This window comes from Rhinatrema bivittatum, chromosome 1 (assembly GCF_901001135.1).
Source record: "Rhinatrema bivittatum chromosome 1, aRhiBiv1.1, whole genome shotgun sequence".
NCBI classification, from domain to species: domain Eukaryota; kingdom Metazoa; phylum Chordata; class Amphibia; order Gymnophiona; family Rhinatrematidae; genus Rhinatrema; species Rhinatrema bivittatum.
The window spans coordinates 567,993,484-568,021,405 of NC_042615.1; the positions used below are offsets into that span (position 1 = coordinate 567,993,484).

The following is a 27,922-nucleotide window of genomic DNA, read 5'->3' on the forward strand; positions in this document are numbered from 1 at the left end:
TAATATTTCTTATATTATGTACTCAATTCCACAAAATACCTCTCTTGCTCACTTATTATACCACTGATAGCTTATCTAAAAGGAAAGTTTCCAGATGAGAAACATAGGTATTTTCTTGAAAGGCTACAATACATCTACAGGGAAACTTAAGGAAAAACGTATCCCCGAGTTGAATCGTACACTGCTTAAGGGTCAGGAATAATTTCCTATGTAATTGTGTTTCCCTTGAAATGTCTGGGAAGATTTGTATTTTCTGCTCACAAAAATGTATAGCGTTAAATTTGAAATATTCTTTATATAGCAAATCTTTGTCAACATCTAATGTAAAAGTTAGTAATAAAGTTGCCCTTTTCTGAATAATATCTTGAGTAACCTGTAAAAAATCTGTTAAATTAGTGTTATCTGTGGGAAACAAGGGATCCATGTTTCCTTCAGCTCTAGCCTCTTTCTTCAATCCTGGTAGATAGTGACATTTGGATAACTTATTTTCTTTATCATGAGAGATTTATAAACCTCGTGCATATGTTTTAAGCAATTCTCCCTCGGATGCACTGGTGGAAGGGCACCGATTAACTTATCCATTCTTGCCAATAGCGGTGCAAGCGCCATGGGTATCGGATCGGTGGCTGGAGCAGGCTGGAGCAGGAACCGGCACCAGCATCGATGGAGGTTTGAACCCCTGGAGTGCTTTACCAATGGCCTCTTAGATCACCTGATCCAATTCCTCACGGAAACCTGGGGCATGGATACCCGGTTCTGGAGTAGAAGGCAGCACTGGTGTAGCCGGAGGGTCCACCGGTGAAGGTGGAATCGCGGATCCCGGCACCTGTCCAGGTGGGGAATGCCTAGGTGACCCAGAGACCCAGAGACAGAAGAGGACGAGGCCTTTTCTGTTCGGGACTTCTTTGTCGGTGGCTCAGACGATGTTGATGCAGAGGGCTTGCCTGTATTGGTGGTCTGAGCTTTTTGATGGCGGTATCGATGTTTTTCTCGTTCTCCTCTGTCTTTCTCCTGAGGAGGAACAGAGGGGTTCAACACCCGCGGAGTCGTCGAAGCCAGTCGGGCAGCAGTGGTTTCCCGGTGCTGACGCAAAGTAGACTGTACTGGTTCAGATGACGTCGAAGCTATCGATGGAGTTGGGGTTTTTGGCCGAAAGAGAAGTCCCATCTTCTCCAGCCTAGCCTTGCAACCCTTTGGTGTCATTTGGGCACATTTGGTGCAAGTAAGGACATCATGGTCGGACCCCAAACACATCACATAGACCGTATGAGGGTCAGTGATGGACATCGTTCAAGTGCAGTCAGGGCACAGACAGAAACCCGACAAAATTTATCTGCGGTACGGTTGATGGCCGGTAGGCCGCGAGGGAAAAACTCGACGAGAATCGACCGCAAGCAGGTAAAAAACGTACCATTCGACCACGGAGCAAAGATATCGATAAGGGGACCCCTGTGGGGTAAAATTTTTTGAAAATTTTGATGAAGTTCCGTGAGGAAAAATTTCTGTCCGGAATCTCTGAAGAGCTCCTTAACCCGTGTGGTTACTGCTGCACGGAAAAAAGAAGACTGAAGGGGGAACCCTGCTGGTTGCAGGGTTGGTGCTGCTGGGCATGCCCAGTAGGTGCCAGTCAAAGTTCTAGAAACTTTGACAAAAGTGTTCCGTGACTGGGCTCCATCCTGATGATGTCACCCATATGTGAGGACTAACATCCTGCTGTCCTGTGAGAACACCTGTTACAGGTAAGCAACTCTGCTTTCTACTGATGACAGTAAATCTAGATTTTGGAAAATTCAAGTTTCTAAGATTTCCGAATCACATAAGATTATTCAAAGACTCAATCGTACTATGTGGAGTAAGGCAATCTTTAACATTAGAAGACACTAATAGTTGTAAAGTCTTAGTTGAATTAGACAACATTGTTAATTGGCCCTCAGAAGCAGACATTCTATGTTCCAGATCCTCAAATTTCTTTGAAGCTTCAGAGGTAAATTCACAGAGCTGTGTATCAGTTCGAGACAAGGAAGTCTCAGTCTTTGAGCCTACTTCCATTTGTCTCTGAGGGTTATCTCAGCTGGTTCAGTTATTTCCTCAGATACCAATCCTGTTTGATCAGGTGGGCTTCCCACTGCAGCTGGAATAAATATAAAACCCTGTTCCCTGTTTGGAAGATGAGATAGACTTCTAGGGCACACAAAGTAATTCATATATTTCAGGGACTGTCTTCCTCTGCCACAGGTGACTCTGTCTCTAGAAGGATGCTGACAGGTCTTCAGTAACCTGGTCTTTGGATCCAGTTGGTAACCTTTACCAGGAGTACCAGGCTGCTACCCTGCAAAATAATCCTTAAAATAGTCCAAACGTTCTATCAAAGTCTCTTTCTACAACTGGAGGAGTGCCCAACCTGATAGGGAGTACACAGGGAGGAGTATCCCATAAAATATACTGAGCAAGCCTGTAGGCCTCACTAAAAGAACCCCCTGAAAAGTGCTGCTCTTGCCTCAAAATCTCAACTCGAATGCCACACTGAATCTAGCCCTAGAGTCCCGTCAGTGCAGGGTAAACTTTGCTTGCCACCTTGGACAACATCTCTTCAGCAGCTGGTAGGATGGGGTCCATCAGTTGCTGCAGGCCTCTACTCTGTTCTGCAGCTATCCATGCTAGTTACAAACAGGGCCCACCCACTCGGCTAAACTAATGTATGCCATATGTCAGAAAAGGGCTCTGTATATAAGGCAGTGATATGACAGATGCCTGATCTAGTGGGCGTAGAGCTGCCATTTTCACAACAGGAGTTCACATATCAAGCGTTCATCTGGATTAGCAGTAATGCTGGTCAAAGCTAGGAGGGTTGTAGCCAGTGTTGTACAGAATGCGGCATGCTATAGATCCACTATCATGACCTCCAAGCAGCAAAATCATGTTAAAATGACATGTCTACAAACCATGGTGTGCCGTTTTTCTTCAGCCCCATTGCTTTAAGATGTACTGCTGTTCTCTAAACTTCGATTCCTCTGCAAGGTGTGCTGTTCCCATCTAAATCAACCCCCCACCTTGCCTATCCCACCCCAAAAAAGGCGTGCTGCTCCACTGCCCCCCCCCCAAATATCTCTTTTCAAGATGTTTTGTTCCTCTCTCTCCCCACCCCCCCGCTTCTGCCTTCCTTTTCAAGCAGAATTTCCCGAGTCAGTGCAGGCCTCCCTTTATTCTTCAGTGGCTCGCGGGGTGGACTATGCTTGCCACCTTGGACCACCTCTTCTCTTCGTCAGCTGGTAGGATGAGCTCCATCAGTTGCTGCAGGCCTCTTCTCTGTTTTGCAGCTGCCCATGCTGGCGCCATGAGCTATTTTAAAACTTGCATTCAGTTTGTTGATCTCCTGATGCACGACAGTGAGAGAAGTGATTGGAAAACAAGAGCAATCTCATTTTGAACTACACTGATGATTTCTGAGGCCTCCTTCATTAGAGATGAACATCAGTTTCATCTGGAAAGAAAGGTACTTTTTACAGAGACCCTATCTATGAAACATTTTAATATATTCTATCAATTTGTATTTGCCACTATGGTGAACCTCATTATAGTGATATAGTTGCTTAAACAGTGCTGTGCCTAATTGACCCACTATATTGTTTAGCTGCTCATAGAAGCATAGATATGATGGAAAATAAGGTACCATAAATCCCATCTAGTTTACCCAATTGCTTCCTATTGCAGTATGATCAACTACAGTTGATCTTTGTCTTTTCTTTCACTTTGTCTCCTCTCTGTCCATCCCAGATCCTCCATCCCTTTCTCCCCCCTCTCATTCTCTACCTCCTCTATCCTTGATTTTCCCTCTCTGTTCTCTGGCTCCCCATTTCCTGTCCTCCCTCCCTTTTTGTCCTCTCCATCTCCAGTCTTCTTCCTTCTCTATCAGTTTCCTATCCTCCCTCTCTATACTTCCATCTCCAATTCTTCCACCTCCTCTCTCCCTCCCCCATCCCAAATGTTTTCCCTCTTGGCACAACTCATCTTTGATCTTTTAACCCTCTCATCTCCTCTCCCCAATCTCTATGAACACTTTCTTTTCTCTCCCCTTCCCAACCCTGATCCACCCACCCTCATCTTTCTGTTCCCCATTCCTTACCCTCTAATCTTTCCTCTCCTTCCTTATTCTCCTCCTCCTCTCTTGATCTCTGATCCTCTCACCTCGTCATTCCTAATCCTCCTCCTTCTCATCTCCTTCCCCATCCCTGATCTTTTTTCCTTTCTTCCCCTATCATTGATCCTCCCTGCCTTTCATTTCGTTTTCCTTCCTTTCCTTTCCTTTCTATATTTCTAATCTTCACTCCCTCTTGTTTTTACTGCTCTCTGTTCTCATTCCTCCATTCTTTATTCTCCCAACCTCTCCTCTTCTTTTCCTTTTCTTTCCTCTACTTCCTTAATCTTCCTCTTTGCCCAATCTCTGATTGTTGCATTTTAGTATTGTCACCATGTGACTTGTGTAAACAGCCTTGCTTGATCCTGAAAGATGGGTTATATATAAAGTATTGACTGATAGATAAATAAATAAATACATCTCTTCCTCTTTTGATCCTATTTTTCCTCCCCATCCCCAGTCCTTCCTCTCCTCTTCCTCCTCTTCTCCCTATCCTTGATCCTTCCTTTCTTTCTCTTCTTCCTGATCCTTAAGCCATATTTGATCCTACCTTTTCTCTTCCCATGTCTCCTTGCTTCTTTTGCCCCATACATTGTCCTCTTTCTTTACATTCCATCCCCAATTGTCCCCCTCCTGCCTCCAACCCTGATCCTCTGCTTCTCCTGCCTCATTTAAAACAAATCGAAGAAACTTCTTTTTCACTCACTGCATAGTTAAACTCTGGAATTCATTGCCAGCGGATGTGGTTATGACAGTTAGTGTAACTGGGTTTAAAAAAGGTTTGGATAAGTTCCTAGAGGAAAAATCTATAAATTGCTGTTAATTAATAAGCAATAGTAGCTTGAGGATTTATTTAATGTTTGGGTACTTGCCAGGTACTTGTGACTTGGATTGTCCACTCTTGGAATCAGGATACTGGGCTTGATGGACCCTTGGACTGACCTACTATGTTCTTATATTCCCCAGCCCTGATCCCCTTTTTCTTCCTGATTCCCTTTTTCTTCCTGATTCTTTTTCCCTCTCCTCTTTCCCACTCCAGATCCTCCATCCATTTTTGATTATTCTCTCCTTATTTTAATCCTATTTCTCTTCCCTATTCCCGATTCTCTCTACTGATCTTCTCCGAATTCTTGATCCTCACTGTTTTCTGTGTCTCTTCTCCTTACTCATTCCAGATCTTCCCTTCCTCTTTCTCCAATGTTTGATCCTTGATCCACCTTACTTTCCTCTTTCCCAGCATTGATCCTTTCTCTTATTCCTCTCTCCCGTCCTCTTGATAAATTATGATGCTTAATGCAACTTTTTTGGTTTTTTAGTGTAAATCCCTTTCCAAGCATTTTGAGTATTCATGTTTGTATACCATAAAACTCTGAAAAAGAGTGACACACAAAACTGCAGTTACAATGAGCTATAATTGCAGACTTATTAAAATTGTGTGAGGTTGAGAAGGACATTTTACAAGGGGCAGATTTTCCTTGTCTTGTTTTTTGTCTGACACCTCTGTCTGGAGACTTCTCTTCATTAAAGAAAGAAATCTAACATTCAGGCTGATTCAGTAAAACCCACAGGAGAGCCAGTGCTCCGAGGCGAGCGCCCGCTCTCCCGACGCGCGCACAGGCCACTCTCCTGTGCACGCGATTTAGTATGCAAATGAGGGTCCGCGGTAAAAAAGAGGCGCTAGGGACACTAGCGCGTCCCTAGCACCTCTTTTTTGACAGGAGCGGCGGCTGTCAGCGGGTTTGACAGCCGATGCTCAATTTTGTCGGCATCGGTTCTCAAACCCGCTGACAGCCACGGGTTCGGAAAATGGGACACTGGCATAATTGAGCATCCGTCTTCTGACCGGCGAGCCAATTTAAAATTATTTTTTTTTAATTAAAAATTTTTTTAAAATTTTGGGACCTCAGACTTAATATCGCCATGATATTAAGTCAGAGGGTGTACAGAAAAGCAGTTTTTTCTGCTTTTCTGTACACTTCCCCAGTACCATTAGAAATTAATGCTTTCCTTTGGGCAGGCGTTAATTTTTTAAAGTAAAATGTGCGGCTTTCGCTGCACATTTTGCTTTCTGGATCGTGTGGGAATAACTAATAGGGCCATCAACATGCATTTGCACGTTGTGGGCGCTATTAGTTTTGAGGGGCGGTTGGCCGCTCATTTTCGACGCGCTATTACCTCTTACTGTATACGGGGTAAAGCTAGCGCATCGAAAACGCGCGGCCAAACCCGGGCTAACAGTGCGCTCCACCGGAGTGCTCCTCCGGAGCGCACTGCACTGTATCGGCCCGATTATATTTGCTACTACTCCATCCCTTTCTGAATCAGTTAGTAGCGATGATCCACCAATTTGGAGGCTTGCTAAACTTAGATCTGTATTATCCTGATAGGCTTTTGCACTGAACTATATCCTTGAGTGATCACAGCAACATAAGAACATAAGAAATTGCCATGCTGGGTCAGACCAAGGGTCCATCAAGCCCAGCATCCTGTTTCCAACAGAGGCCAAAACCAGGCCACAAGAACCTGGCAATTACCCAAACACTAAGAAGATCCCATGCTACTGATGCAATTAATAGCAGTGGCTATTCCCTAAGTAATTTGTTTTTATTTTATTTTGTATTCAGAAATGTTTAATCAAAGATTTGTGATGTTTCCAATTTTATTTACAGGTCTCTCCAGCTGGTTCTATTATGTGACCATGCCAATGCCAGCATCCACATTTACTATTGCCGTTGGGTGTTGGGAGGAAGTTAAAAGAGAATCCAGCATGAAAGGCATATCATCATTTCCAGATAATGAGTGCAGGTTAGTGCTTGTTTAGGCAATAAAGCACAACAATTGAGTTGACTTTGCTTAATCCCATCCTCAGGGTCTGTAGAGGCACAGCATGAAAACGGAATGTCTTGTGTCTCATGCTCCTGGCAGTGAGGTTTACCCAATGCGGGCACAACCTGTGCTGTCAATTCAAGAGTGTTTGCCATTTCACAGATCTTATTTACTGAAAAACTTAATTTAAAATCGGTTTGAATTTGAAATCATTTTAAAACCATTATAGCAGTTAATAACTTGAGTTGTCATGAATTCAGCATGAGAGCATAAGATTGTTAAATCTTTCAAATTTCAATTGCACTGCCACAAAAAATACTGGCTGATAGGAATCTCAAGGCCCATCTAGTCTACATTCTTTGTGCGCTATCACAGAGTCTGCCCAGTCGTGGGCTTTACTTTCATGTCCTTGCATCCAAAGATCCTCCTTGGCTTTTTCATGCTTTAATTAATTCTGTTACTGTTTTTAACTCCATCACTTCTACTGACGGACTATTCTGCTTGTATACCACCCTATTTATGAAGAAATATTTTTTTATATTTCTCCTGAGTCTGCTTTCCTTGAGCCTCATATCAGGATTTCTTGTTCTAGAAATTACTTTCACCTAAAAATGCATTTATCTTGTGTATTTATATATGTCTTTGAGGTATTTGAATGTTTTTATCGTACCCCTCCCTCTTGCTCCTCTCATAGGATATACAAATTTAGGCCTTAAAATCTCATTTCATGGGGCTTATGGGCCAGATTCTGTACCATTTTGATAGCCCTTCTCTGGATTGCCTTTGTTCTGAGATCTATATTCAAAAGCTTTGTCTGGCTAAATGCGGGATTTAACCAAACAGGATTTTAATTTCCTTTCATACTGACTGCTGCTTATTTATCTGGGTTAGATTTTACATGGATAAAACTTATCCAGATAAATCATGGGTGTTCCGAAGGCCTTTAGTAGCAGGACTAACATATCTGGATAACGTTGATATTAAGCATTATCCAGGTAAGTTTGATCACGGCAGAGAGCAGTCCTAAAATTATATGGATAAGTTGTACTTTATCCAAGTATATAGCCTCCAGAAATGCACACAATATTCAAGGTGAGGTCTGATCAATGAGCTGAATAGAGGCATTATCACCTTCCTTTTTCTACTAGTTATACCGCTCCTTATGCAGCCTAGCTTTTCTATGACTCTTGATACTGCCCTGTTGCACCATTTTCAGCCTTGAGATTATCCGATATGTAGATCCTAAGATCCTTTTCTGATAAGTACACATCAGTTTCTTATCTTCCGTTTTGTACTGTTCTCTTGGATTTATGTATCACAAGTGCATGATGCTACACTTTTATGAATTAAATCTTAATTGGTAAACTCTTGACCACTCAAACTTTCATAGATCACTCTTCTTTTTTGGTGGACTCTGTGTCAGAGACCACTTTAATTCTGGCCAATTTTGCCATGAGCTGAGCAATCTTCAACCTCAGTACAGAGAACGCCCACAGTCCAAGGAAGGACTCTAAAATCTGCAGGCTCACAGTTATTGCATTTCATTGCTCCCATTTATGGTTGCCTGCAGGATCGGTATTTGGTCAGTCTGGCTGGTTTTTATTCAGGGAAGCTGGCAGCTAGCAGGACCTTTTAAACTGGCAGTTTATTAGCTCTGGCCTTCTGACAACCAAGGGCAAACTTAGGTTTTACTCGTCCCTAAGCACTGTTGATTGCATTGTCCCCACAACTCTAAGATTGGGCCCCGTCTTCCAATCTCATCCCTCAGTTGCCTCTCTCTTTTTCTCTCTCCCCCCATCCCGGTCTCTCAGTTCCCACTCTCTTTGGTCCCAGCCACGCTGGCTAAAAAGGGGGTAGCAGCATAAATTTCCATTGGAAGAGAGAGCAGGCATACCGTAGTGGCATGGGGCCTATTGCACTGGTTTGCTTCACCAAAGGATGGGGTGCAGTGGAGTGGAGAGCGCACCAAGAAGACACAGTGGATGGCAGTGGAGCTGGTGATTGTGTGTCTCAGGTGGAGGGGGGCAGGTAGCAGTAGTGACTAGCTCTGGTGTAGAATTGGACCAGGGGCAGCAGTGGGCTGTCCTTAGCTTGCTATGAGTCCCATCAGCCAAGTGGTGGGTGGCTGAAGATTTTATTTGGCCCCCCACATCTGCTGGGAGGGTAACAGCTCTTCCTTGGCCAGGGTGGGCAAATATCAAAGTGGCAGTAGAAGCACACCCTTTTTTGGGTTAAAACTTTTATTTATTGATTATGCCAAGGATATGTAATATAGCACTTAACCACATCAATGAAGTTTTTCTACCCCATTTCTACCCCTTATCAAACAAGTTTATAACATTAAAATTTGTTTTATGTTCAAATATTTATATACTTGCCTTTTTTAATTGTATAACACTTATATAACTCTGTTAAATGTAAAACACTCCGGCGTAAGTTCCTGTTCACTGTACACCGACGTGATATCTTTGATGAGCGGCGGTATATAAAAATTTATAAATAAATAAATAAATAAATAAATTAAAAACACCATAAGAGAGAGAAATAAAGCATGAGGTTTATTTATTTCGTTTTTTTACTGCTAGGTGGCAGGACATTTTTTTTTACCCTGTCCTCAGCCCCCACAGATATCTGCTGCCCTAAGCAAAGGCCTGCTGTGCCTATTGACAAATCCATGCCTTCCAGCAATCACCTATTCTGAAGCAAACATTCATGAAAAGAAAGTTTCTAACAGAAACCCAGAAAGAAAACTGACAAAAAAAAAAGACTCAACAAAGTCTATTATGAGCCATGGCCTGTTACATTTAGATCACCCATCAACCCCCCTCCCCAACTCCCTGCCCCCTCACGCTATCATTGGAATTCTCTGTGGACAAGCAGGACAAGTCCTGCTACACAAGTGGGTGACAACATCTGATGGTGCCGACACAGAACAGGCTCTCTCTCAAGCTCAGAAAGTCCCAGGGCTTAATTTATGGGGAAATGGCCTGGAACGAAATTCTGGCACTTCCTTTCAAATTTAAGAGGCAGAGTAGCATGGTTGTTTGCTCCAGCCCCATCCCTCCAGGCATCCTACAGGGAAGAAGAGAGAGAGGGGGGCGAGCCTGGAGCAGACAAAGCAGAGGACAGCCACACTGCTCCCTAATCTAGCCCCGTCTTCCTATTCTGTAGGGAAGAGGAAGGGGTGTGTGTGTGATCCTGAAGCAGTCACTTCAGTGTGAAAAACAGACACAAAACGAAGCTGAATGAGCCCAAGTTTGAAACGTGTAAGCAGCAATGCCCATGATTAAGGCTTCAACCCTAGTGTTGAATACTGGCTCACAAGTTTTGAATTTGTGTTAAGTAAACACTTTTTTGTGACTGTTACTAAGGCCTTAATTTCTGGCAGAGTGACCCAGAATGGGTGTCCTGCCACCTTTTTTTTCCAGAACCTGATGAAGCAGAGCAGAGCTGGCAGTGTAAATCAGGTGTGGTTCTGCTGCGGAAATGGAGTGTGAAGAACGTGTTTGCATATATATATATATATATATATATATGTGTGTGTTTGAGAGAGAGATGGTATATACCCAGTCCTGGTTCTTCTCCCTCCCTCCCCCCACCCCCAGCCACCCCCACTCCACAGTTCCACATCCTTTGTGTCTTTAAAAATTAAACCCAGGAAAATCCTAGAAATCTTTCTGAGCAGGTGTACTCCCTGCGCCACCATGGTATGAATCTCCTCAGTCCTTTTTTTTTTTCTTTGCTGTGGAGAAAGAACATGTTACTTTCTCTCATTAACTGCCATTACTTTCTAGGGATTTGTCCTTCGGTTTCCTCAGTTTCTCTTTTTTTAGTCTTTCTCGTCTTTTTATTTTTTGCCCAAGCTGTTCTGAAAAACTTTATCGAAATTTAGCTTCAGCTCTCCCTCCTACCTATCTTATGAAATGCAATGAAACATATTCAATAGAATCATCACAACCCTGTCTTGGGAGGCCACTCTTGTGTGGCTGGGTTTGTCCTGCTTGTCCACAGAAAAAGCGAAGTAACTTACCTGTAACGGGTGTTCTCCATGGACAGTGGAACAAATCAGCCATACAGTCCCACCCTCTTCCCCAGAGTTGAAGCTTGGTTAATGAAATTACTTAGGAGACTCGTGCAGCAGTTGTGCAAGCTCAGAGAGATTTCTAGGTCTCTCTCTTAGCTTGAGAGAGAGCCCATTCCATGTTGATGTCTTCGGATGACATCACCCAATTTTGTGGCTGATTTGCTAAGCACATTTGCTTTATGATTGACTTATGTTTTCTGGTAATGTCATTTTTTGCTCTTTCTCTTCTAACCTGAGGAAGGGACTAATAGCTCCCAAAGGTTAGTCAAGAAATATATTAGGTTAGTCCAATGAAAAGGTGTCACCTTATTTTTTTTTTGTTTTTTTTTGCTAGGCTTTATTTCTGTGCACTTTAATTATTGCCATTTTACCAACGACTGGACTCAGCAGCAGCAGACCCTCCCTCTTTGGGAGCTCCGCTCCCTCTCTACAAACCACATTTATGGCCCTCAAAGCTCCTTTCCACCCCCTGTTCCCCAGAGATCAGCTTTCATGAAGCAGGGGCCAGGATGTGAAGGAATATGGGCCGGGGACTGAACCTGCACAACGCTCTGCTCTCAGGCCCTGTGGTTTTTCCGCCTTCTCCTGACTTTAGCACAAGAAGTGGAGCCTGTGGGCAGAGCACTCACTGGCTCATTCTCTAACCCATTCTGCTTTATAAACTGTTGCCGCTTTCATAGTTAGACCCAGGACTAACCTCTACTTCATGAGTGAAGGAACATGACAGAGGAGGAGATGGAGAGAGGATGACTGTCAATTTGGGGCAGAAAAGAAGAAGAGATGAGATCAGGAGAGGGGGTGTCTCGCCATTTTTTTTTAACATTTTTCAGAGAAAAGAGTCTATGGTAAATCTATTTATTGTAGACACTTGGTTAAGATTTAAAAGCAGCCTCAACAAGGTGAGTTTTTGGACACTCGCCACACTTCTCTCTCTCTCTCTCTCTCTCTCTTTCCTCCACATTTTTCATTCCCTCAATCTTTGTCTCCACTCAGCCTGGGCTTCTGTTGCTTTCTTGCTCTGATCTCCAGCCATGCAGCTCTCGTTCTCTTTTTTTTTTCTAATCATGGAACTCACAGTGGTGCTCACTCTGTTCTCACAGTGCTGTTGGCAGAAGGCAGTGAAACTGATTAGTTTCTGCTGGCAGTATGGCAAGAACAGCGCAAGTGTTGCCATGCAGCCTGATATTAGGAAACATTAGACGAACAAGCAATGTTCAGCTGTCGGAGAAGACAGCAAGCGCTCTGCGTATGGGGGCAGCACTGAGCAAGACTATTGATGAGGTGAAGGCTCTAGGAGGTTGCTGTATCTCCTGTGGTTGCCAAAGTTTACCCCCATCAGCTACCAAAAGCAAGTATTTAAGCCATGTATATGGATAAGAATGGCGTTTTTCTCACTCAATAACCTCTCACCTTTGCTGTGGATTTTTAAATTTCATGTGAGACTATGAGATTAATCAGATTGTGGGAGAATGCTGCAAACTGTCGGAGGCAGGAAGATCATATGCTTAATGTGGCACCCTTTTTGTTTTCTGAAGGAATTATTCAGAGACCAGATCTGCCAAATTTCCTTATGTACTGAAATTATAGAAGTAGGTGGAAATGGATTATATTGCCAAAACGGTGGTAGTGTTCAGGCATGTTTGGGACAGCTGCAAAGAGACTTTAATAGCAGAGGGAGGGAGAAAGAGCACAGATCAAGTAGTACCTGTGACTGCACAGTAGGCAGGCACACATGGGCAGACTGAGTGTACATAGTGGTCCTTATCTGCCAACATCTTTAGATTTAATGGCCTGTTTTTAAGATGAATTAAGGCACGACAAGTCTTTAAAAAATACCTGACTCAATATTTAGGAATTTTGTGGACTACACCTTCAATGGATGGCATTCGATAGTGGTGAAAGCAATAGATTGATCATAATGTGGCTCCTTCAGATGTCTAAAGTGCTTCATCAAGTGCTTAATAAATGTTTTTGTAAGAAGAGCCCATAAACTTGTTTTCAGGGAACACTTTCATCTCTGTAAAGGAAGTTCTGTATTTCTTTCAACAAAAAAAAAAGCTTATATTTCCCTCATCTTACTGCTTATAGAAACATCTGGAATATGTTCTTTATTGGAAAGATATTTTTTTCTTTTCAGCTTTTCTTTTGTTTTCTCTTCTGGCACTCCCATTTATTGTTTGATTTTTATTATGTTTGGCTCAGATGCAAATATAGCGTTGAGCCCATTCCCTGTCTATTCCTGTTTCTTGTAAAACGAATGTTTTAGTCTCCCATTTATAGTACTGTAGAATTCTAATTAGCAAATTAGTTTCATTCAAGCCTGTCAATGATTTGTTGCTGCAGGTTTTCATTTGTGCCTTGATGTGAGCAGTGGGGGGGATACGAATGAACCAGCTTTGAATGTTGAGCCTAGCCAAGTATTATCTTTTTCACATTCCTTATTTGTGCAGCACTGCTGAAGTGGAAGTACTGAATAAACTACTTTTGTGTTGTCAGGTTGGCTAAACGGCAGTGCAGTCACGTGGCGTATCCCTGCCGTTTCAACAGTCCCGTAGCTGAAGTCCAGGCCATCATTCCTCACAGAGTCTTTGCTCCTCTGTGCCTTAGGGACCGCTGTGAAGAAATGTTGCTTCCTCTGATTCCTCAGTGCCTGTCAGCTGCTCATGCTACTCTGGGTACCCACCCCTTTCCCAGGCTTGATGTGCTCATAGTTCCTTCCAACTTTTCCAGTCTGGGAATGGCCAGGTACAGTGTGTTATTTTTCAGTTTTTATTACCATAGCCTTCTAATGTTTCTGTGCCCACTCTGGAGTTTAATTTCTTCCTTTATTTTATACCACTTGTACTACTGCTCACAGTTTCAAACCATCATAAGAAATTCATAAAGAGGAACTTTGTTATAGAAAACATTTCATAATAAAGAAAAAAAAGAATATTTTGCCTCCATTTTAGGGTTTTGAGCTATTTTGATAATTTTCTGGGGGTCTATTCACAAAAAAAAAAGAAAAATTTAAAGAGCAGTGAAATGGTGCAAGGAGAATGGCCAAAGCAGTTTCTGTGAGCTTCAGATATATTTAATGAAAAAAAGGCCTAAACTGAGAAGATTATGGCAAAAAAACCCTCCAAAAACTAGCCAATACTAAATGGGGAGTGACTGCATCTACCCTTTGGTCAACTATGAAGCTCTTTGTGTTACTCAACAACTGAGTATGCATGCCCTATATGGAAGGAGAGGTCCATACATACATAAAAGTTTGATCCAGTGTTAACCAATAATCTTCTGCAGTATTCAGTTATCTTATGCCAGCTTATGTACACAGCCTCTGTATCTTGGTTGGTATCATCCCCTTGGATATCAGAAGAAAGATGGCCTGCCAGCCTTACAGAACGGTTGCTTCAGACCGCAAACCCCAAGGTATCTGCTTTACCAGTTTTTGCTTCCTATCAGTAAATTCAGATCAAGAATTTTCTCACAGGACAAGCAGGATGGTAGTCCTCACATATGGGTGACATCACAGGATGAAGCCCAATCACGGAACACTTCTGTCAAAGTTTCCAGAACTTTGACTGGCCCCTACTGGGCATGCCCAGCATGGCACTAACCCTGCAGCCAGCAGGGGTCCCCCTTCAGTCTTCTTTTTTCTGCACAGCAGTAGCCAAGCGGTTAAGGAGCTCTGCAGAGATTCCTGACAGGAATTTTCCTCATGGAATTACTAAAATTTAATTTACCCCACAGGGGTCCCTCCTTCAACTGTTTTAAGCCGCAGTACTCCGGTAAGTGTTTTACCCGTTTTCTGTCGATTACCGTCGAGTTTGGCCCTCGCGGCCTACTTGCCGTCGACCGTACAGCGGCTCAATTTTTTCATGGCCATGGCGTCGGGGTTCCGCCGGTGCCCGGACTGTAATCGCACCATGTCCATCACAGACCCTCACAAAGTCTGTGTAATGTGTCTCGGATGTGAGTACAATGTGCCCTTATGACACCAAAATGTGCCCTTATGACACCAAAAGGTCGCAAGGCTAGAACGGAAAAGATGGAACTTCTCTTCCGTGCTCAAACCCCGACGCCTGTATTGCATCGACATCGTCAGAACCGGCACCATCATCTTTGCGCCGGCATCGACCTCCGGCCAGTGACCGTCCGGCATCAGCGACTTCTTGGCCTTTGACACCCACTACTCCCCCTCAGGACTGAGAGGATCGTAGAGATAAACATCGCCACCGGCATTGAAAGTCTCGGACCATCGAGGGAGCGAAGTCATCGACCTCGCCATCGTCCGAGCCGCCGTCGAAGAAGCCCTGTCCAGAAAAAGCACCGACCTTTTTGGCAACCGGGTCACTGAGGCAACCCTCACCCAACAGGGTATCGGGAGCCGCGACTCTGCCTTTAACAGTGGTCCCTCCGGCTATGCCTCTGCCTCCTTCTTCTGTTCCGGAGCCGGAGCTGCTTGCTCCAGGTCTCCGAGAAGAACTGGACCGGATGGTTCAGGAGGCCATCGACAAGGCGATGCATCGACTCCAGGTTCCTCCGGCACAGACACCGGTACCGATTGCGGAACTGACCACTGACCCGATTCCAGCAGTGTTGGCACCACTGCTCTCGAGGATGGAAGCTCTTATGGCTGATTTTCCACCGATGGCTTCGGTGCCCTCCCCGCTTGTTTTGTCATCGGGAGGAGAAACACCGTTCCGCATCCCTCCATCGAGAGTTCTGCCGATGCCTCAGCCGTCGATGCTGATACGTCCGTCGGTGCCAACGCATCCATCGGCACCACCGAGTCATCCATCAAAGCCCTCGATGCTTGCACCGGTGCCTTCGATAACCTCATCGGTGCCTCCAGTTATTCCTTCGAGTGCTTCGGAGCCTCGACCAGAACCTTCAGGGATCTCACCGCCCCGTCCTCCTCTAGTCCCTAGAGGAGCAAGTGTTGATCCCTACGACACCTGGACTGATGATTCTTCACTAGACACCGATGATTTGCCTTCACCACTTTCACCTACTGAAAGCAGAAAGCGTTCTCCTCCAGAGGACCATTCCTTTATAAATTTTGTGAAGGAGATGTCTGAATTGGTTCCCTTCCAATGGCAGACTGAACAAGATGACAGGCATCAAATGATGGAGCTGTTACAATTCCTGGATGCTCCCAAGGAAATAACCTCCATCCCTATCTACCAGGTTCTTTTGGATCTCCTCAAAAAGAACTGGGAACATCCTGGCTCTGTTGCTGTAGTCCACAGGAAAGCTGACACCACCTATCTCGTTCAGTCAGCTCCCGGCTTTCGCAAACCTCAATTGGATCACCAATCTGTGGTTGTCGAATCTGCCCTGAAAAGAGTAAGGAGATCAAAACCTCACACTTCCTTTCCCCCAGGCAAGGAACAGAAATTTCTAGATGCCATTGGTCGCCGTGTCTTCCAGGGATCAGTGCTCATCTCCAGAATTGCCTCTTATCAGCTCTCTATGACCCAATGTAATTGGGTCTTATTTAAGCAGATACAAGACTTGACAGGCTCCCTGCCTCAGCAATTTCAGGATCAACTCCAAACCCTACTAAACAAGGGTTTTGAGGCAGGCAAGCACGAGATCAGATCATCTTACGATATCTTTGACACTGCTACCAGGGTATCTGCAGCTGCTGTCTCGGCAAGACAGTGGGCCTGGCTCAAGTCTTCCGACCTTTGCTCTGAAGTACAAGACAGATTATACGACCTGCCTTGTGTAGGAGATAATCTGTTTGGCGAGCACATTCAATGAACAGTGGCGGAACTCAAGGACCATCATGAAACTCTAAGACAGCTCTCTCTGATGCCTTCTGAGTACTTTTCAAAACAGCCCTTTCGGAAGGACTCTAAGAAGTCATTCTTCCGCCCGAAGAAGTCTTACCCGCCACCAACTAGAACCCGTTCTACGAGACCGTTTCAAAAAGCCCAGTCTCGTCAGACACGAAAACAAAAACTGCAAGCAGCTTCTCAGCCAGGCCCTGCTTCCGGATTTTGACTCCTGAATAGAGAGCAGCAGCCAGTTTCCATTGCCCCACATACCAATGGGAGGTCGATTGAGTGCCACCCGTTGTTGAAATGGCACAATCACCTCAGACCAGTGGGTCCTAGCGATAATTGCTCAAAGTTATCATCTGAACTTTCTCTCCATTCCACCGGACTCCCTACCTCTACCGATGTGGAGAACATCCGATCACTCCATCCTTCTGGAACAGAAGGTCTCCCTCCTCCTCCAGTCCAAGGCAATAGAACCAGTGCCCTATTCCCAACAAGGCCTAGGGTTCTATTCCCAGTACTTTCTAATCCCCCAAAAATCTGGAGGCGTTTGTCCAATTCTGGATCTAAGTACCCTCAACAAATACCTCCAGCGAGAGAAGTTCAAAATGGTAAACTTGGGCTGTCTTCTTCCTCTTCTACAAAGAGGAGACTGGCTCTGCTGTCTAGACCTCCAGGACACATACACTCATATCGCGATAATTCCATCTCATCGCAAATACCTGAGGTTTCTAGTATGCCCCAAGCACTATCAATACAGAGTGCTTCCATTCGGCCTTGTGTCTGCACCACGAGTCTTCACAAAATGCCTCGTCATAGTTGCAATCTTCCTCAGGACGTCTACCCCTATCTAGATGATTGGTTAATCAGGGCTCCCACTCAGCAAACTGCTCTGTCGTCCCTACTTCTTACCTTACACACTCTCATTTCGCTCTGATTTCTCGTCAACTACTACAAATCCTACTTAGTCCCATCTCAAACCTTATTGTTCATTGGGGCAGACTTGGACACCTTGCAGGCAAAGGCTTTTCTGCCTCGACAGCGAGCTCTCACTCTCGTGTCTCTTGCACACCAGCTGCAGACTCAGCACTCCATGACTGCACACCACTTTCTCATACTCCTGGGACACATGGCGTCTTCAGTTTAGGTCACCCCAATGGCCTGCTTGGCCATGAGAGTCATGCAGTGGACTCTAAGGTCACAATGGATTCAATCCATTCAGCCCCTGTCTACCATTGTCCACGTAACCGACTCACTCCGTCAGTCTCTCGCCTGGTGGAGAAATCAGGTCAGTCTCCTCCAGGGCTTACCCTTCCAGGCTCCAGACCCTCAATTAACTCTCACCACTGATGCTTCCAACCTCGGCTGGGGAGCCCACATGGCCGATTTGCAGGCACAAGGATCTTGGTCTCCAGAGGAAGCCAAACACCAAATAAATTTCCTGGAGCTGCGAGCAATCAGATATGCTCTCAGGGTATTTCAGGATCACCTCTCCAACCAAGTCATCCTGATCCAGACAGACAACCAGGTGGCCATGTGGTACATCAACAAACAGGGAGGGACGGGCTCCTACCTTCTGTGTCAGGAAGCTGCGCAGATTTGGGCGGAGGCCCTCTCCCACTCGATGTACCTCAGGGCTACCTACTTGCCGGGAGTGGACAATGTGTTGGCAGAGAAGCTGAGTCGCACTTTTCAACCGCACGAGTGGTCTCTCAACCCCTTGGTAGCGAACTTGATCTTCCAACAATGGGGTTATCCTCAAATAGACCTCTTTGCGTCATCTCAAAATCGCAAAGTAGACAACTTCTGCGCTCTCATTCGCAGCCAACACTATCAACCAAGAGACGCGTTCTCCCTATCTTGGACAACTGGTCTCCTATATGCATTCCCTCCACTTCCACTTCTCTCGAAGACTCTCGTGAAGTTAAGTCAGGACAAGGGAACCATGATCCTTATAGTACCCCACTGGCCGTGCCAAGTGTGGATTCCAATACTTCAGGATCTCTCCATTCGCAGGCACATTCCCTTGGGAAAGGACCTGTTTCTAATCACTCAAAACAATGGGTGCCTATGCCACCCCAATCTTCAAGCCTTGTCCCTGATGGCATGGATATTGAAAGGTTAATCCTTCAGCCACTAAACCTTTCTGAACCAGTTTCCCGTGTCCTGATTGCTTCACGGAAGCCTTCCACGAGGAAATAGTATTCTTACAAATGGACCAGGTTCATGTCATGGTGCTCTTCTCAATCCCTTGACCCCTTTACCTGTCCAATCACGAAGTTTCTGGACTACTCTGGCACTTGTCAGAGTCAGGTCTAAAAACTTCCTCCATTAAGATGCATGTCAGTACGGTAGCTGCCTTCCATAAAGGTGTCAGGGATGTTCCTATATCAATACAACCCCTTGTAACATGTTTTTTGAAAGGCTTGCTTCACCTCAAGCCTCCTCTGCGTCCTCCGGCCCCTTCTTGAGACCTCAACCTCGTTTTGGGTCGGCTCATGAAACCACCATTCGAGCCTCTTCAATCCTGTGACCTTCGATATCTCACATGGAAAGTGATTTTTCTTTTGGCAATCACTTCTGTTCACAGAGTTAGTGAATTACAGGCTCTAGTTACTTATCTGCCTTACACTAAACTTCTGCAGGACCGGGCAGTACTCTGTACTCACACTAAATTCTTACCTAAGGTAGTTTTGGAGTTTCATCTTAATCAATCCATTATACTACCTACCTTTTTTCCCAGTCCCCATTCCAATCCAGGAGAGCAGACTCTGCATACCCTTGACTGCAAATGGGCTCTAGTGTTCCACCTAGACTAGGAAAAGCACTCAATTGTTTGTCTATTTCCATCCTATCAAATTCGGGCAGCCTGTGGGTAAGCAGACTCTCTCCTCCTGGTTGGCGGACTGCATATCCTTTTGCTATCAGCAAGCGGGCATTCCACTTCAAGACCGTGTTAAAGCACACTCTGTGAGGGCCATGGCGACTTCAGAAGCACACCTATGCTCGGTGCCGCTTCCTGACATTTGCAGGGCTGCCACCTGGAGTTCTCTCCATACCTTTACAGCCCATTATTGCTTAGACAAAGCCGGAAGACAAGATTCCATCTTTGGCCAGTCTGTCTTGCGCAACCTATTTACAACGTGACGTACCAACACCCTTCCACCTGCCCGGTGGGGTTCAGGATGCACTCGGCCAAATTTCATCCCAGGCCTAGTGCCTTGCATGCCTGAGTACATTTGGTGCATACTCTGACATCCTCAGCTCGGTACTCATCCATATGTGAGGATTACCATCCTGCTTGTCCTGTGAGAATGCAAATGTTGCTTACCTGTAACAGGTGTTCTCACAGGACAGCAGGATGTTAGTCCTCACAAAACCCGCCCGCCACCCCACGGTATTGGGTTTGTAAAGTTTTCTTATTTTATTTTCGGCACTACCTGTAGCTTTTTAACAAGACTGAAGGGGGACCCCTGCTGGCTGCAGGGTTAGTGCCATGCTGGGCATGCCCAGTAGGGGCCAGTCAAAGTTCTGGAAACTTTGACAGAAGTGTTCCGTGATTGGGCTCCATCCTGTGATGTCACCCATATGTGAGGACTAACATCTTGCTGTCCTGTGAGAACACCTGTTACAGGTAAGCATCATTTGCTTTATTACGTCATAAAACCTCTCATCTCATTTCTGGAGAGCCTGTGGCTCCTGTTATGGAAGGCACAACTGCAAGCAAAATTAGTGGGAGATAAGATGTGACTACACTTCCTTCTGGTTCAGAAGAATCTTGATCAATCAGGCAATGCCTAATCTGTTTCTTACATGTGCTGGCTGCTGTAGACTGAACCTCCAGAAGTGGGGCTATCTTGACCAAGCCCAGAACAAGAATTGCATTTGTGGTGAAGAGCAGAAGATGCCTTCTCCTAGGTCAAGTAGGATGGTAGCCCTCACACATAGGTGACATCATCAGATGGAGCCCAGCACAAGTTTCTAGAACTTTGCCTGGCACACCGAGTATGCTCAGTATGCCATTATCCACGCGTCCACGTGGGATCCCCCTTCAGTCTCTTCTTTTTCTGTGGAGCTGTTTACCTCGCATTTTTTTTGGAGCTCTGCTCTTTAGAGTTTTTTCTTGGTACTTCATTGGTACTTTCATCGGTATTTTTCTGCTCTGAGTCCCCTTTTCTCCATTGGTGCTTCAGGGCAGTGTGGTAAGTTTTTGTACCGTCTGTGTAGTCGATTCTTGACTGTGCCGTGCTCGGTATCCATTGGTCATCGACCGCTTGCCAGCTCTTTTTCATGGTGTCGGGTTTTCGCCTATGCCCCTAGTGTCTACGGACCATGTCCATCACGGATCCACATGACGTTTGCATTCTCTGTCTGGGGCCATTGCACAATGACCGGGGGTGTCGTCTTTGCGACCAAATGACTCCCAAGGGTCGTTGGGCTCATCTTGATAAAATGGAAAAACTCTTAGGGTCAAAAAAATCTGACCCTTCGACTCCAGCGTCAGGCGCTTCTACTTCCAAGGACCATGGGGAACTGATGGAGCTACTTCCCTCGGTGCCCACTGCCCTTTCGGTGCCCACTCACTTTTCAGTGCCCTCATGTGAGCTTGGCTCAGGAGATAGGCATTCTCCAGCCTCATTGCGCTCAAGGACCTCAGGATCATCTCCATCCTCGGCGTGGGGAAAGATCAGGCTGAGCACTGTGGGGAAACCTCAGAAGCATTGGCACCAGTCACCATCATCGTGCTCAGGGCAGCACTGGGGTTCTCCATGCTGCCCCCAAAGTGACCCCACGGAGAGGAGGCATTGACCTCCATTGTACCCGTGATTCCTGGGCATTCCCCACCAACATCGGTGCTGGGTACCGAGCCTCCCTAGGTCTTTGGGGAGGCTCCAGTCATGCCTCGTCCTGATCTTATTCCCTCCATCCTCAGTTTGGCAGACTTCTAGGAGGAGCAGGACCATAGGGTGCAACAGACGGTGCTCCGAACTCTTCAGGGCATCATGTTGCCAGCTCCGTCGGTGCCCCTGGCATCCGAGCCTGCCCCTGCAATGCTGGCACCACTGCTAGAGCAACTTGACATTCTCTTGGGCGTTCTGCCCATGCAGCTGCCACCGGCACCCAAGGGTCTCTCAATACCCCAGCAGCCGCTGAACCTCCTTTGTCTGGAGTCATCCCCATTGGACGATACCTCACGTCCAGGGGCACCATCAGTGCCGGTGCCATACACACTCTGACCCACTCCAGATCCCAGTGCTTCGGGGCCCCCGGTGCCTTCAAGGCTATGAGTGCCCTCGCTTCCATTGGTACCGATGGTGCCTTTGGCTCTGAGGCCTGGGGTGTCAGGCAGGGACCCTCCTTGGGGGCCCCCCAGGGAACCTCAGTAAAGAGGAAGCCCTGTATGATCCCTGGGGAGATGATACCTCTTGAGTCTTCCTTGCAGGACTCTGGAAACATCCCATCAGATCCCTCTCCTCCGGATGAGAGGCATGGATCTGACCTTTGCGGGTTTTATGCGGGCTATGGCTGTGTCTGTCCTCTTCCATCTGGTGAAGGAGGACGCCTGTCACAAAATGGTGGAGGTTATCCAGTTCATAGCTGCCCCAAAGGAAGTGCTCACTAACCCCATCCATGATATTTTCAAGGAATTGCTCCTCAGGATGTGGGAGCACCCAGTCTCCATACCACCGGTGTACCATAAGGCAGATGCACTCTACCTCACCCAGCCAGCCTTAGGTTTTGAGAGACACCAGCTACCACACCAGTCAGTAGTGGTGGAGTCAGCCCTCAAAAAAAGCCAAACACTCCCATACCACGCTTCGGCACCTCCAGGGTGGGAACACTGGGCTTCATTCCTCAACTTGACCATATGGCTGTTGGAATTCCTCGGGTTTGTTATCAACTACCCGAAGTCCCTCCTTTTTCTGTTGATCCAGTTGGACTTCATCGGGGCCCGCCTAGATACAACCCACTGCTGGGCTTTCCTTCCTCATGACCGAGCACGTGTGCTAGCATCTCTGACGAGGTTGATCCGCTGCAGCTGACAGGTGCTGGCACGCCTTATGCTTTGGTTGTTGAGTCACATGGCTACCTCTGTCCATGTCACCCCCTTGGCCCATTTGCACATGCGGAGAGCCCACTGGACTCTGCGGTCACATTGGTGCCAGGCCTCCCAGGATCCCAGTGTGCAGGAGCACATTACACCTCCCCTCCAGGTCTCCCTGTCCTGGTGGGAATTTCTCCCCAACCTGGAGCGGGGAGACCCCTCCGTGCCAGGTTGTGCTCACTATGGATGCTTCCATCCTGGGCTCGAGGGTGCATGTGGACAGCTTCCACACACAAGGGCGCTGGTCGGCCCAGAAGGCTTTGTGCCAGATCAACTTCCTGGAACTTTGGGCTATCAAGTATGTGCTCTGGGCATTCTGGGATCACCTGTCCAATCGAATGGTCCTAGTCCAGATCGACAACCAGGTAGCAATGTGGTACATCAACAAGCAAGGAGGTATTGGATCACTCCTCCTCTGCCAGAAAGCTGTCCAAAATTGGTCCTGGGCCCAGTCCCAGGGAATTCTGCTCTTGGCGGTGTACTTAGCGGGATCGGAGTATGTGGTGGCAGATTGTCTGAGCTGAGCATTTCACCCCCACGAGTGGTCCCTGGACCAGGTGATGACGGCTCGCCTTTTCCGCCTTTTGGGGGAACCAGACATAGATCTCCTCCCCCTGCAACAGCAAAGTGAGCAACCTGCTCCTTTCACTGGGGAACCGAGAGACCAGGTTCATATGCCTTGGCCTGCCACCAGGGCAAGGGCCTTCTGTATGCATATCCTCTGCTTCCAGTTATGTTGAAAACTCTCCTGAAGCTCCAATAGGATGGGGGGGGACCATGATTCTCATGCTCCCCAGTGGCCAAGAAAGACTTGGTTCCCAGTCCTTCATGACCTCTCCATCAGGGAACCGTTCAGGCTGGGGACCACCCCTGATCTGATCACACAGGATCGAGGCAGGCTGTGCCATCCCAACCTCTGGGCACTGTCTGAAGGCCTGGATGTTGAGAGGTTAGTTATATGGTCCCTTGACCTCTCGGAGGACATGTCTTGGGTTTTGGTAGTTTCTCAAAAGCCGTCCACCAGGAAATCTTACACTTTAAAGTGGAGGAGGTTCTCCATTTGGTGTGAGATACATGGCTTGGTTCCATTCACTTGTTCTACTCCCAAGTTTTTGGACTACTTACTATCCCTTTCCGATGCTGGTCTGAAAACCAACTCAGTCAGGGTGCACCTCAGTGCTATTGGGGCCTACCACCACGAGGTGGATAATTCGCCAATTTCTATGCATCCTGTGGTGAGCTGGTTCATGTAGGGTTTGCTTCAGCTGTACCCCCTCCCCCGTGGCCTCCTGGGATCTTAACGTGGTTCTGGCTCATCTCATGCGAGATCCCTTCAAGCCACTGCGTTCCTGTCAGTTGAAGTACCTGACATGGAAGATTATCTTCCTGATTGCAATTACTTTGGCACGCAGAGTTAGTGAGCTTAAGGCGTTGAAAACATATCCACCTTATACAAAGTTTTTCCATAACAGGGTGGTGCTTTGCACCCACCCTAAGTTCCTGCCCAAGTTGGTGACTGATTTTCATCTCAACCAGTTAATTGTCCTGCCTTCCCTTTTTTCCCAGGCCGCATTCTCACCATGGTGAGTGGGCTCTGCACAGCCTGGGCTGCAAAAGAGCCTTGGCTTTCTATCTAGAAAGAGCAGCAGGCCACTGACAGTCCATGCAACTTTTCATCTCCTTCGATAAGAACAGATTGGGAGTTGCGGTCACCAAGCACACACTATCCAACTGGCTGGCAGATTGTATTTCCTTCTGCTAATTGCAAGCGGGCCTTCAGCTTGGAGACCACATCAAGTCTCATTCCGTCCGTGCCATGGCAGCTTCGGTAGCCTATCTGCATGCGTTTCTCATGGCAGACATTTGCAAGTCTGTGACATGGAGTTCCCGCCACACGTTCGCGGCCCATTACTGTTTGGATAGAGATAGCCATAGGGACAGCAACTTTGGTCAAGCTGTCCTGCGGAACCTCTTCCAATAAGAAACAACCCAACTCTTCCTGCTTCGAGTACACATTTTCCAGGGCAGGCTTCTCCCTAGGTTTTCCATACCACCACAGTTGTTGTGCCCATTAGTGCTAGGTTTGGTGGCCATGGATTTATCAGTTTGGGAGCAGCCTGCAGCTTGGTATTCACCCATGTGTGAGGACTACCATCCTGTTTGTCCTAGCAGAAAGCAGAATTGCTTACCTGTAACAGGTGTTCTCCTAGGACAGTAGGATGGTAGTCCTCAGGAAACCCGCCCACAATCCCATGGAGTTGGGTTTCACCTATGTTTGTTGTTTTATTTTTTTGTAATTCTATGTTATGAGACTAAAGGGGAATCCCGCGTGGACGTGTGGATAGTGGTTTGCTGGGCATGCTCAGCATGCCAGTCAAAGTTCTAGAAACTTTGACAGAAGTTTTTCGTGCCGAGCTCCATCTGATAATGGTCACCCATGTGTGAGGACTAACATCCTACTGTCCTAGGAGAACATCTGTTATAGGTAAGCAACTCTGCTTTACCTTCTCTGGTGTTGTCTGTTAGAGGAGTCATGCACAGTTGATAACAATTTAAGCATTACTTCCAATTGTGCGAGATGCTATGCCCACAAATAGTCATCATTGATCTAATGGATATGAAATGAGAATAGCGTGGCACCATGGGAGTTTGAATCTTAATGGACAGCCTTCTGCTCACATTTCATTGCTCTTTAATAGACAGATTTTCTGTCAAAAGACTTCAGAAAATTAATAGACCTAAAGACCTAAACAGTAGGGTAAGAATTTTTATTTTCCTATTCTCCAGGTTATGAGACCACACTTTAATAACCATTTGAAATAAAATCCTTTAAAAACTATGGAAAGCATTACCTATAGTACATACCTACTAACTAATCTTTTCTGTTTCAAAGTTTTATCCCATGTAAGGGACTCTTGGTACTAAGGAGGCAATTTCAGTCCACATAGCTACAAACTATGAGGCCGATGCAATATTAAGTGTGAAAAAATTTGCAACCAAATTGGGCACATGTTTTTTCAACGTGCACTCATCCCCCTCTCCTGGGTACCCGATGCAATAGGAAAATGAGCTACCACTCTAAAAAGGGCATGCTAGGGGAAAACTGGGCGTCCGCAGAGCGTCCATGGCATTGGGCGCCCAGGAGATGTGGCTGGTGCCAGTTTGGAAAATGGTCTGTGTGTAGATACTTTAGCTAGATAATTTCTCTTTTGAAAATTGCCTACAAGATATGCATGTACAAAGTATCCATGTATTTTGCACCTGCTGTTTCTATGGACAGGAGAATGGAAGCAAAACAATGCACATAGTTTTGAAAAACAAAAAATGCTCCTTTCCTTCCATGACCTAAACCCATCCTCAGGAATGGTTCTTTTGAATCCAGCTAAAAGTAAGCACATTGTGAGAGCCCCAGAGTCATTTTAGCTGCTCCAAGGTGGACAGTTTTTAACGGACAGTCTAGCTCAGGGGTCAGGAACCTATGGCTCGGGAGCCAGATATGGCTCTTTTGATGGCTGCATCTGGCTCGCAGACAAATCTTTAATAAAAAAGTAAAAATCTAACAAAATCCCCCCCCCCTCCTGACGCCCCTCAAGACCTCCAAAATTAATTTACTACAACCCCCACCCTCCTGACCCCCCCAAGACCTGCCAAAAGTCCCTGGTGGTCCAGCGGGGGTCCAGGAGCGGTCCGGGAGCGATCTCCTGGACTTGGGCTGTTGGCTGCCAGTAGTCAAAATGGCGCAGACGGCCCTTTGCCCTCACTATGACACTGGGGTCGACCAATGGCGGCGGTAGCCCCTGTGACATAGTAAGGGTAAAGGGCCGTCGGCTGCCAGTAATCAAAATGGCGTTGACGGGCTTTGCCCTTACTATGTCACAGGGGCTACTGCCGCCGCCATTGGTTGACCCCAGTGACATAGTAAGGGCAAAGGGCCGTCGGCGCCATTTTGACTACTGGCAGCTGACAGCCCAAGTCCAGGAGATCGCTCTCGGAACCCCGCTGGACCACCAGGGACTTTTGTCAGGTCTTGGGGGGGTCAGGAGGGTGGGGGTTGTAGTAAATTAATTTTGGAGGTCTTGGGGGCTGTCAGGAGGGTGGGGGGGTTTTGTTAGATTTTTACTTTTTTATTAAAGATTTGTCTGCGAGCCCTGGACCCCCGCTGGATCACCAGGGACCTTTGGCAGGTCTTGGGGGGGGGGGGGGTTAGGAGGATGGGGGGTTGTAGTAAATTAATTTGGCAGGTCTTGGGGGCGTCAGGAGAGTAGGGGGTTGTAGTAAATTAATTTGGTAGGTCTTGGGGGAGTCAGGAGGGTGGTGGGTTGTAGTTAGTATGGCTCTCACGGAATTACATTTTAAAATATGTGGCGTTCATGGCTCTCTCAGCCAAAAAGGTTCCCGACCCCTGGTCTAGCTGGAAAACTACATAGTTATTTGGGTAAAATCTTTTGAAGGTTGTTCCCATTATGTTTACATTTACAATTAGTATACAAGTAAAATTTAAGAGGAGCGCGTTAGCTAGCATGCAATGGCTAACCTTTAGCTGCAAAATGCATGCTGCTCTTTTCTTTTATATTTTCTTTAGTGGAAGTTAACGATAAAAAAAATATTGACATAAAGAGAGCAAATTTCAAAAGCCATTTACCTTCGTAAAAGAACTTTTTGAAAATTGACCATCTTGTATGTGGGCAAAAGTACATATCTTGGGTCACAACATGCATACTTTTACCAACATTTTTGTGGAGCTGTTCCCAGGGTAGGGTTAGGCTGAAGGAGGTGACAATACATATAGGGGGTATTTTTCAAAAGGATTTACAAGCATAAGACTGGGTTTTACACACAAATGCACTTTAAGCATGTAAGTGAGATTTTGAAAATTGCTATGACATATGCTATTGAATTGTTAATAGATTGTATGCATGTAAGGGCATTTTAAGAACAAAAATGGGCTTTTGAAAATTGCTACATTAGTATGTTACATTTATGCACATAACTCCTTT

General features: G+C 46.2%; 1 protein-coding gene across 5 annotated transcripts in view; it reads left to right on the plus strand.

Moving 5' to 3' along the window:
* AOPEP (aminopeptidase O (putative)) overlaps nucleotides 1-27,922 on the plus strand; it is a 772,742-nt gene that overhangs the window by 85,780 nt on the left and 659,040 nt on the right. For all 5 annotated transcript variants that reach the window (XM_029617464.1, XM_029617473.1, XM_029617484.1 and 2 more), the window contains exons 3-4: nucleotides 6,805-6,940; nucleotides 13,542-13,790. In XM_029617464.1, coding sequence (XP_029473324.1) covers nucleotides 6,805-6,940; nucleotides 13,542-13,790 — 385 coding nt within the window. The remainder of the gene's footprint in view (nucleotides 1-6,804; nucleotides 6,941-13,541; nucleotides 13,791-27,922) is intronic.